This window comes from Spinacia oleracea, chromosome 4, assembly GCF_020520425.1.
Source record: "Spinacia oleracea cultivar Varoflay chromosome 4, BTI_SOV_V1, whole genome shotgun sequence".
NCBI classification, from domain to species: domain Eukaryota; kingdom Viridiplantae; phylum Streptophyta; class Magnoliopsida; order Caryophyllales; family Amaranthaceae; genus Spinacia; species Spinacia oleracea.
Window position 1 is genome coordinate 185940936 of NC_079490.1, and position 12287 is coordinate 185953222.

General features: G+C 33.8%; 1 protein-coding gene across 1 annotated transcript; it reads right to left on the reverse strand.

Moving 5' to 3' along the window:
* Window positions 1–696: 696 nt before the first annotated feature.
* Window positions 697–10764, reverse strand: LOC110801732 (uncharacterized). Its single transcript, XM_056843288.1, has 13 exons — window positions 10617–10764; window positions 10358–10421; window positions 10021–10150; window positions 8830–9005; window positions 7528–7565; window positions 7319–7398; window positions 5694–5761; window positions 4557–4863; window positions 3397–3509; window positions 3251–3316; window positions 2573–2663; window positions 2369–2436; window positions 697–1164 (listed from the first exon to the last, which is right to left on the reverse strand). The coding sequence occupies exons 1-13, from the start codon at window positions 10649–10651 to the stop codon at window positions 877–879; spliced, it is 1524 nt and encodes a 507-aa protein (XP_056699266.1). The 5' UTR covers window positions 10652–10764; the 3' UTR covers window positions 697–876.
* Between the last annotated feature and the right edge of the window lie 1523 nt (window positions 10765–12287).

The window sequence follows — 12287 nt, forward strand, 5'->3', positions numbered from 1 at the left end:
ATTATTAATTATTAATTATTAATTATTAATTATTAATTATTAATTATTAATTATTAATTACTAATTACTAATTACTAATTACTAATTACTAATTACTAATTACTAATTATTAATTACTGATTATTGATTATTAATTATTGATTATTAATTATTAATTATTAATTATTAATTATTAGTTAATTAGTAAAAAAACAAGGACAAAAAAGTAATTTAGATAGTGAAAAGCCAAAAGCCAACTCCAAAAAGCTAGTGTTACTAGCTTTTCATTTTTGGCGGAAAAGCTGGCTTTTCAGCAAGCTAAAAAGCCAGTTACCAAACATATTTTTTGGCTGTTTGACCAGATTAAAAAGCCAACAGCCAAAAGCCAACCAAAAAGCCAGCAAAAAGCCATTTGCCAAACAAGGCCAAATTAATTTTATTACACATGATGAGCCCATTTAACAATTGGTTGTTGGCCGATGGTTATTTCACTTGGCTTACTCATGTTCTTTTCTCGTAACCAGATGTTCTTTCAATTATATATTGTGTTCTTTTGGTGCACGTAGCTCTATGTGCACCATGGTCCACCTTCTAAATTGCTTGTTAGTGTTGGCTGTTTGGCGGTAGATTTTCCTAAAATGTGTTTGGTAAAGTTGGTTGTTGGCTACTAGCTGTTTCACACAAAATATAATTTCCAAAATGAAAAAAGTCAACAACCAGTGTAAAAAACTACTCTTTTGAGTTTTCGCGGAAAAACCATCTTTTCAGCCAAGGAAAAAGCCATTATCAAAACAATTATTGGCTATTTGACCAAATAAAAAAGCCAAAAGCCAATGAAAAAGCCAGTAAAAAAGTCAGTTACCAAACAGGCCCGATGTGTGCTAAGGAAGAAGATTATTATACACTCTCTGCTGCGGAACCTTTTACTGACTCAACCGGAGTGGCGCCGGTAACAGGAACTTCAGTGACCTCCGGTAACTGTATAGAAGTACAGCAATGGTAGTAACCATTTTCATCATACAAAAACCTTTGTGAAAGATGAGCTTCACGAATGTGATAATCACCCCATGGTTCTGACCCAAACTGCTTGAAAATTTCTGTGGCATCAAAGGTGTCTTTCCCCTTTCTATGTTTCTTCCTGTTTACTCCTTTCCTCTGTGTTGTGTTCATCACAGTAGCATGCAACTGCAGTTTAAGAAGCAAGGATGTTACTATTAGTGAAATATTAACCTAATTGCATAGTCAATAGTCTGTGGCAGGGCAGAAAGATACACAACGGTTACATAAGTGAGCGTGAATATACCCCCACTGTTCCTGAATATTTGCAACAATTTGACTTTTGTCTTATATTTACATTAACTTTGACCAAAATTTCTTACTAATATCAAAATATGCTATATAAAAATCAAATGTTATTGGATTAGTCTTAGGCCTTGCTCTTTTGGACTTAGTTTCAGTTCCGTTCAGTTCAGTTCCATTCAGTTCAGTTCAATTCAGTTACTTCAGCTCCATTCAGCTATATTCAGTTTCGTTCAGTTCATTTCAGTTGCGCCAAATAAAGCTCAGAAGAACAGGGCCTTAATGTATGCTTTTCAAATATCAATTAAAGTTTTTACTAATGTATAATTGCATATAGTTACGGTCAAAATCAGTGTATTGGCAGTTAAACCGTTGCAAATATTCAGGAACAGAGGAAGTAATGCATTACCAAAATACAGGCAATGGTTAAATGTGAAGCTTTGTCATCAACAAGAAATTCCACAGATATATCAGACTGATTGAGGCAATTAAGGTCCACATGCAGTCAATAGAGATGCAACAAAGAACAAAAAAAAGTCATGTAGCAAACACATTCTCCTCAATTCTCATGAGTTTTATGAAGAGTGCGCGCTTAATCAATACATAACACGGTCTCATGATAATTATGACATATACAGACTCTCTTTGTTCAACTCGAAGTGTCCAATTTAGGATTGGTGACTGTCATTTAACCCCAAAGTGGACATTTTGACAGGATATGTCTGCCCAGAAAGTACAATAAAAGAGTGATTCAAATTAGGGTCATCAAAAGAAATTAGTAATTTATCGAACTTAAAAGCTCTCTTTCACTCTCTCTTTCACTGCATATGAATCATTTCTTCATGTTTTCTGAAACTTAAGTATCAGTAAGTTCTGATCTCAAACATTGATGTGCCTTAGCATTCTACTTTTGATTACAGTTCAAAAGATGGTCACAAAAAACTCAGGATGCTTTCGGAAAAGGAAACTGAAATACATTTACATATAATCACACAAGAAAACAGATTTGTAACGAGCACTGGAATATTGTTGTCAAAACCAGAAGGTAAGCAAAAATTAAGCAGGAAAGACCGGGAATAAGACAATTTACCTTTAACTTTTCCTTTGCATCTTTCTCAAGAACTAGCCCAGCTTTGACATACGCATCTTTGATGATTTCTATAAAAGCTGAGGAAATACTAAAGCATTTTTATAGGTAAATAAGAAGTTGCCAAGTGAAAGATCATTGAGCTTTATTCTAATGCATAAATCTTTGTTTAACGAATGGAAAATAAAATTAGTAGTAATTGGATACGACATGCACGAAGAAGTCGCCCATCGTTGCCTATTTCTTCAACAGGAGCATAAAGAACTTGAGCTTTACTCCGGGATCCTCTCATGCAATCCTGGAATCAAATCAGGGTTACTTAAATGATAAAAAAAAACATAGAGATATAAATAGTACAAGGACTAATACATATGGTGCTGTGAGGAAAAGAAAGGCATAGAGAAACCCAATCACCGATGAGGACTCGGTGAAGAAAGCAACATCAGATAGAGAAAGTCTCTCTTTCAAAACTATTGCAGACTAGTTTAAGGCTCTGTTTGGTTGGGTGTAAAACATTTTCAGTGTAGAATGATTCTACACAATTCCAAAATTAGTTTTCCGTTGTTTGGTTCCATGTAAGAAAAATGATGAAACGGAAAGAAAATGAAAGGGAAAGTAAGCATGTAGTGAGAGGAGTGTACAAGAGAGATAAGAGAAGGAAGGAAAACAATTTCCCCTTTATTTTGAAGTGAAAATGGTTTTCCATCATCGGGAGAGCAATTTTACTCATACGGAAAATGGTTTTACACTCCTTTGCAAACCAAACAATGTAAAATTGAAAATAGAGGAAAACTGTTTTACGCACTACCAAACGGAGCATAAATTCAAAACATGATACTATATTCATTAGATTCAATCTATATTCCCAGTCAGAATGAGTCTTACCAGCCCTTTAAGTCTAACAAACAAAGGTCGATTGTCCAACACCTTCATTAGTTCAGAGGAGACATTCTGGATAAGATCACAAAAAACATTGTGTTACACAATAGTCTTTATAAGAAAACAATCAAAATAAGTTCAACAGAGAATACCTGCAAAACCTCCTTAGCTGCAAGGACGCGTTCTTTATTCCATAACTTCAGCATTACAACAGTCAAGTGAAATGTTTTTGGTTTGATAAATATAGTTTTGTCTATCCCAAACCCTGCCAAGAAAAGAGTACAGAGACATCAAAGAAGACATAACGATACAAGCTGATTAGGCCTGGTTATTGGGCGGGTTGGGTCAAGGTTGGTGCGGGTCAAAACAGGTCGGGTAATGAAAGGGTCAATTTTAGCGGGTCAATAGCGGGCCGAACGGCCGATAGTGGGCAGGTCAATAAACGAACAAGGAAAAATGAAAAAAAAAAGTCGTATGCGAATACAAGTTAATACGAAACTATCCATATTTTTATCATAACTATTTTAGTCTTCAAAATTAATGGGTTATAAGTTTGGCTCTATATTGACCCTGTCCAATAAAAGTCATGTTCAATGAGAGCCCTACCCAATAAGAACCTTATTAACATGACCCAAACCCTATACGGCTATACCCATTGGGCTACCCTGTCCAATAACCAGGTCTAAAGTTGATACATGTCTATGATTTCAAGTTGTCAATGGATAAGACTGAGTTTACATCAATATTATCCAAATTCCTCTCTAAACAGGCTACCACCCATGGTAAGGTAGGAGGTCGAATGTAGGTAGGCTTACCTTTAAGATAACAAAGAGGCTGTTTCCAATCCTTAATTCAATGCAGAAAGATAAACAAAAATGCAAACACTTCAATTAGCCATTTTTAATTTAGTCCATTACCAACCAAAAACCAAAAAATACAGAGTTACTGATCCTTGATCAGATAAATCTGAAAACTAAATGAGTATACAATTGCATTGATCTTCTGAAGATTTCTTTGACTCCTTTAAGTATCTGGAAATAGCTAGAATAATTATTATTATTCCCATGAGAAAGCTCTATACTTAATGTGGTGTGAGGTGGAAGAGACAACTTTAAGCGTGGGGTTTCGAGATTTGCCTACTACAGAAATTATATAGGAAAAGAAACAAAATGCAGAAGAGGGGGAAGCAGAATAAAAACAAACATATATTTCTTGTCCAGACTAAGATTAAATAGTAATTTGTTTAAACCTAATATAGAAGTCATGTTGATGCATTAAGCAGAAATCTGGGAGGTAAACAAGAATTTCATACCAGTCGCTTTGGGTGCATAGCTTACAAGAGTAATGCTCTTTGTATCCGCTTTACCATTGTCCGTTTCATCAACTTTAAGTTTGACAGGAACATCTGGTGCTTTTACAAGTTTATCACTTTTTCCTTCATCTTCTGATGCTTCGTTACTTGAATTAACATCCATAGTCCCATGACCATCTGCATCTTTTGAATCATTGCATCCCAATATGGTGGACTGAAATCTGGTGAGCTTATCAATTAGTTCAGTGTGTATGGCTAATGGGAGCGAGATGAAGTGAGAGTGATTAAGAGATGGACTCTTAACAGCCTGTCATCAAAAAAAAGGAAATGATGCAACTTGCGTGTTACTTGTTGCGTGTTCACGATGTAAATGTCTCGTTGCATTAGGTGAACTTTTACAACTAATATCCATCCTAACAAATTAAAACTGTGAAATACAATCCATGCAACTTAAGTACTTAACAGTAAACTGATTTACTCAACTCAAATAACAGTGTTTATGACTGGCACCAAAATGATAAGGCAAAAGCATTTGGTATCATTGCATCTATCTATATAGTATAGAGTGCAGAAAAATGATAGGAAAAACAACCTAGAAGGAGAAACAAATGTCGACCCAAATATTCTGCACATAATGGTTAATGGTTTTTGGAAATCAAATGTTCTACCTTTTACGTTGTCTAGACAATTGTTGAATCACTATAGAGGTGTGGAAGACAAACACATACATAAAACCTTTAGTGTCCTAAAGTTGCAACTTCGATGATGATTATCATAACACTGAACTTTTGGCCAAGCACGAGGTCCGTAGATATGCAAAATGAAACACGAAGAACAAGGAAACAAGACATAGCCAAACATTGCCTTAAACCAATGAGACTTTCCATGAGCCGACACAAAGAATTTTACCAGGAGAAATCACTGATTTTCCACACATATCATCAGGTAAGCAAGAAATTATTAGAGGTGGTTATTACTTATTTAGTATTCCTCTGGACATCAAGAAAGTAGAATCTAGGAAAAGAATTTCTTCAAATGATCAACGAATACGTAATTCTCAGTGCTGTAAAATAGCTATTTCCTTGCAACCAAAAAAGCATTTTCCAGACAATGAGCATTTGGTGACAAGAAACTTACCTCATCAATTATAGCCTGGATTTTTTCTGAAGCTTTGGTAATTACATCCATGGAGTCACCTTTAATTACTGAAACAAGGATAATTGTCAGCTCATAAAAATGAAAAATGAAAAATGAAAAAATGCAGAATTGTAGACATTACATGTTTACACGAAGAATAGAGGTATCTTTAGGAAAAGAACTATTTGTGTACAATTCAAGAGAAGACGTACGCTGCTAGAAGCATAGAAATGCTTAAACAATATTACACATCTCTTTTATAAACAAACCTCCATATCAAAGCTTAATCAAATGGATTCCAGTTTAAAAGTAGGCGAAAGAATGTGATGAAAAGCAAGGCACGATTAGCAAAAATCTAAAACTCCACGAACTACCATTAATTTGAAGAAAAGATGTCAACTAAAAGTTCGAATGCAAAAGTGCTGACGAGCTATCTTGGCAGAGAGAAAAAGAAAATGAAAATGATAGATCGCTTGCTTCTGTACAAGAGCCAGTAAGAATCTTTGTACTCTTTGTCTACCATAAGATTATAAGATTGTTCAATATTTCAGAACTTATCAGCAGTTTGTTCAAGAAAGTACAAAGCTTTCTTCTATATTTGATAGTCTAATTGATTCAACTTCACATAATATTTCAGCAGTGTATTTGAACTCAAGTACATCAGGACAAATTCCTAAAGTGTACAACTAGATACACAAGATAGTTGTGTAAATTTATTTTGCATATGAAGCTGTTTCAATGGTGTAAGCAGCTTACTTTTGAAAAGATTGAATTTGACAGATTAGTAAGTGTTGTAGTAGCTTTCTTCTATCTTCAACTGCTCTTGTACTACTTAAGATTATTTTTGTTCCAGTTTACACTTATTTCTTAGATGGCATTAGAAAGCTGACACACTCTTCCCATGGATTATGAATCCTACTAAGGGCGGGGTATTGGGAGGTCAAAGTCACAGGCTCACAGCGAATAGAATTATAAACCATGAAACATAATTTTAAGTTTTTGATATTACCTAAAAAAATATTATGAGCAAGATAGCTCAATTAGGCAGCCACAGAAAAATCAACAGAATGTAAATGCCACCTGGTAGGTGCAAGATAAAGAGGCAACTGAAAGGTAAGAATTTTATAAAGGGAAAAAAAACCTCGTCTTCAATGTAATTTTGCATATTAAGCACCAAGCAAGACATTGATGAAGAAAATCAGAACAAGGGAACAGACGAAGCTAGAGGTTCTTAAATATGAGCATGAAGAAAAAAAAGAAAACAAGTATTAGGTACTCCCTCCGTTTTTTTAAATGGTACACTTTGACCGGCACAAAGTTTAAGGAGTGTGATTTGATTTTATTAAAATAAGACAGAAGTGGGGTAAATGGGAAATAAACAATTGTAATAAAAGATAATGGGGGTATTAAATTATACAAGGACTGTAAAGGTAAGGAAGAAATAATAAAATAGGTGAGTGTGGGGACCATGAGAGGAGAGAGATATATTATTAAAATGTGAAAGCATATCAAAAATGGAAAGTGCGTCATTTAATAAAATACGGCCGCTTTAGGAAAGTGCACCATTTAATAAAATACGGAGGGAGTAGTGTGTAATGGTAAAAATAAACTTCCAAGCAATATACCTATAGAATCCTCCTGTTTTGATGATGGAAATCTTAATTTGACTCCCATTTCCTCTTCAATCCCTTTCCGCAAAGATAAACTGCAATGGGAATCGCACGAGGCAGCAACATTAGGAGAAGGCAGATAGAACAACTAGCTTGTAACTTTCCAAGGCTTATTCAATAAACTCCTATCAAAGTGAAAAGAGATAAGCTGCTAATGTCATTACTCTTTTAGTCCGATGAACCGCATGACAGAAGCACCTACCTGTAACAATATAAGACAACTCGTCAAGAACCAAGACAAACAGAAGCAAAAACTGAAGAACATGTTCGAGGAAGACCAACTTTGTCATTATATCATACAGAATAGCACATAAAGAAAACTTCAAAATTTTACTTTTCTCAAAACATGTTACCAAGACAAAATTTGGGCCTTAATCAAGAGCTACTATTAGGTTCTGCATAAGCACCATTTCCTAATTTGCATATGATTTCTCTCTATCTCACTATTTATCACATAAGTCCCTCTTTTTATTTCTCTATCTCTCTTCTCATCACACGGGCTCCTTAAACTCTTGGGCATTCCCTACATGTTGCAATAGTAAAGGGATGGAGGAAGTATATTTCACGCTTTCTTTTTTCAAAACTATCCAAAAATCAGAATTCTAAATGCAGATGCATTGTTTACTGGACATGTCTACTTTCTACAAATCTACAATCCCAAGGACCAAACTTGAAGTAGAGAGTAAAAAAATATTCAATTCCTTCAAAACAATATACAATAAGTAGCTTGATCAGGACTCAGGAGACGTATAGATTTTCCAGAAAGGGGAAAAAAAAGAGATAGTTTTAAGCCTTTACCTTTGTCCAGCAACCTACTAGCTCTTACTCTATATAAAGCCACAACAACTTAAACACCGGAGTGGTAAATATGCTCTAAATCAATCTGACAAGCAAAAAGATCATAAATTTTGCAGCTTTTGCTAACTAACGATAAACTAGTGCAACAACGGACAGGCTGCATCAATCTTTCACAAGAAAAGTGAATTTTTAACAAACATATCGTACTAATATTGTAGTAGACATAGAAAATAACCTTTTCAATCTACAGATTATTAATACAATGATGAAAAGAAACTAAATAAAAAACTGAGACTTTCTTAGCTTGCTCTTGTGTCAAAAAGGATATCATGACTAAACATCTGACACATTAGTATTGTATAGTATGATTATGGATTAGTATCATTTCAATTTGCATATCATATATACACAATAATACACTGATCAAAGGTAAATAAAAGGAACCTTTCCAGCCAGCTAGAATATGAGCTGCAGGACGACCTCTCAGTCATGTCCAAAATTGAGAAAATAATACATAGCATTTCCCAAATGAGACTTTCTTAGCTTGCTCTCAGATCAAAATGCTACAGATGTGACCAGTATGAAGCATGACCTCTTAAGATTACATGGAATTTCCCACCATGTAGTAAGCACAAATGAAAAAACAGAAGCAGAAGCAGAAGTCCAACCTCAACAGAAACAGAAAGTTTCTTCTCGCTTGTAGTTGACATTTTCCCAACATCTGCAACTCCAAAGTTATTTTGTGAAGCAGAACCAGGACTAACCTGGACTGCTTCAACTTCACCAACTTCCTTTTCAGCTTGCATGGATGAAGAAGAGATTGTTGAATCAGCTACTGCCCCCACTACAGATAGAACACACTTCTCATGTTCACTTTGTTCATGTTGTCAATATTTTCAGACTTAGTCATGAGACTCATGATATTACTAATAAGCAGTCTGCGAATTCATGATAATCTTAATTTATTGTAAAAATAATTACGTAGTATAAGACTTCTAAGAGTATTGAGTTCTATTACTTTCAGCTTGACAGGAGTAAGGCTAAGTACATATTAACCTTCCAGCTAGCAGCAAGACACGTGAAACAGCTTGAGCATCACGCATTCACGCAGACAGTAGCCTATTATTTGACTAATGTAGAATTTCAAGGTTAGAATCTACAGGCTGTTAACTCCTTAATGTCTGTATAGCACTTTAGGAAGGTCTTAAATGGTAAGGAAAACCAAAATAAATATCTTTTGTCAGATATTCTAGATTCACATAACAAATGCTTGGTATAAAGGGGGAGTATGCGTTTGTTTGATGAGAGGCATCCAACAAAATACCCAGTGTGCTCCAGAAAAAGGCGGGAAAAAAAAAAAAAAAAAGTCTGTCAAGATATCCTAATTGGAAAGTATAGTACTTGCTGAGGTTAACATTTCAAATCCTTAAAAATCACATCTTTATCGCCCTATTCCCTCAGAGCTTGTATAAGTTGTATTAGAAAACGAGAAATATAGACAACATTATTACATTAGTCTAAGGTTTGGGATAATCTTACTGATGAACTGAAGGTTAAAAATATCATATAATGAACATTGAATATAAATATTCTTTACATCTTTTTTTTCACAAGTCATAACCACCCAAAATTGAGGAACACTCACTTTATATGTAAAAAATTATGAGATCAAGGATTCAAGGCTGATTTGCAAAATCTTAGTCCTTATAAAAGACCTAATGGCCATCAAGCCTTGGCTAATTTCAAATTTGTATTTTTCCAAAAGAAATAACAATAAAACTAACAGCAATTGATGCAAATTGACAAGCTTTTATTAGAAAAAGAGAGATTTCAGGTATACCAAATGCTGAAAAACCTACCCTCATTTGAAGTAGATTGAGTACTCATTGGCCTCCAAACAGGATTAACTGTTTTCCTCTTTTTGTTCCAACCCATATAACAATCACTTGGTTTGCTAGCATAGCTTAAACCATGATAACAATGGTATCCCTGAATACAATATTACAATATTGCTCAAGTTAAGACAATAAGAAAATAATCCCATTTACCCAAATTCAATACATGATAAAATTTCAATCATGGGTATCAAATTCAAACCCACAACCCTCTAAAATGTTCATAACTACTTTTTCATATCAAAATATATGAATAATAACTAAAATAGCCATAAATCAATCAATAAATAGCAACAATTACCTGAAATTGGTTCGTTAAATTGCGAGTAGCAAACGAATTTGAATATTTCCAAGGTCGGGGGACTCTGCAAAATAAGAGAAGGAACAAATCATGAAATGGGGTTTTTGGCAAAAAAAGATTGAAACTTTCTTAATAAAATAATTCATAGTCAATTTCGATGATTAATTAAGCAGTAGTATAAAAAGAGGTGGAGATTGCGGAGGAGATAATCAAGTAAGTTCGAGAACATAATTTACAAAGTAGTCCGTATTTATTTTACCTGAGGAAGAAAGCTCTGGCACTAGAAACAACCATTTGAGTAATATCTGAGTATAAAAATGGTAAAACACACAAATGGAGAAGAGTAGAGTGTAAGTGAGATCGATAGTCAAATCCTCAATTCCAAACTTGTCACACTAGATCATTGTAAACACCTAAATTTTGTAAAATTGTGGTGTCACTTATATCTCAATAAAAAAATAATATTTTAAAGATTTAGGGAATTTTAATCTAATAGGACTCTCAACTTTCCTATACAAGAAGTTCTATTAGGGTTTCGTCAGGCTCAGATGGAATAAGTCACAAAGACCCATCACCTCCCTACTATCAAATTGTAGGTATGTAGTACTGGAATAAGTCGATCAGACCTTAGTATTACAAACCCTAGAAGAGAAGAATCAAGAGAGTTACGAGAATTGTAATCTCAAAAACATCAATAAAATTATATATTCCATATTCTTTTGCCTCTTTAAATTTATTTTGCAGGTTTGAATTTTTATGGTTTACAATCATATTCGTAAAAGTTTGAATTCTAGATATTATTTTCCCTTTATATAAGAGTGACTTAGGGTTATACTCCCTCCGTTTTTCTTTTTGTTCTTTAAGTTTGGTCTTTTGCACGTTTATTACGACTAATTAATGTGCATTGAGATTTCTCTATTTTTTTTTATTTAAATAAAGAAAATTATATTTATTTATAATCTTTGCACTCTTATCAAAATTCTCATATTAGGAAAATGATTTTTTTTTACACAAATTCTTTTTTACAATGGGTGTACAATAAATATTGTACACCGAAGTAAAAGATAACTCAAAATGCTTAAAAGTTAAGCTTATATATGTAAAAGTTATCTATTTCTTAAGTGATTAATTTTTTCATTTTAGTAAAACTTATTTCTTCAAAATCACTAATAATGTATAAAATTAACGGTTTTTTCATGAAATGCCCCTGAGGTTTCACGAAATTCACCAAATACCCCTGCGCGTTTCAAAATACATAGTATACCCCTATTTTTTTCATACTGTTCACCAAATACCCCTATTATGACTTTCCGTTAGTCCTCCGTTAAGTCATGTTTATAATTCACCAAATGCACATATTTATAAACTTTTTGCATAATATACACTTATTTGTAAACTTGCTTGAACCAAATACCCAATCTGCTTTTAAACTGCAAAATTTGAATCTAACGGCTAGTTTACATATCTAATTTTCTTCGCAATGAAGTAGAGCAGTTTGTAAAAAAATTCCAGCAATAAACATAGATTATATTCCATCAATAAACAGGGATATTACAAAGTTAAGCCTCCTGTAAATTAAGAAATTGAGTATTGTATTCTTCCAAGATCACTTTAGATACATGACATTGCTTAAAAAGCTTTACAAAAATCTTCTTTAGGTTCGTTAACAAGATAAGTAAGACTAATGTTGGTGATAATCCAAGAACTTCTAGGCCTGCTGTCATGAAGACTGCAGCTTCCTCGACTGCCAAATTGTCTCTAAGGACTTCGAAAGTGGAGGTGAATAATCTTAAGGATCAAAAGCTGAGAAGCCAAGCTTTTTTCAAGAATCAGATAATAGCTAAAAGCTAAACTAGTGTTTCCTAACGATGACAAGGGTGAGGAAAAAACATTGCATAGAAGGAGGACTACTTATCAACTACCCCAAATG

Excerpts from the sequence above, each read along its gene's own strand:
- LOC110801732 (XM_056843288.1), bottom strand. The coding sequence starts at position 10,651 with ATGGTTGTTTCTAGTGCCAGAGCTTTCTTCCTCAG. Across the intron at positions 9,006-10,020 it reads TCAATCTACTTCAAATGAGG|TGGGGGCAGTAGCTGATTCA; the intron begins GTAGGTTTTTCA and ends TTCTATCTGTAG. Across the intron at positions 7,566-8,829 it reads AACTTTCTGTTTCTGTTGAG|GTAGGTGCTTCTGTCATGCG; the intron begins GTTGGACTTCTG and ends ATATTGTTACAG.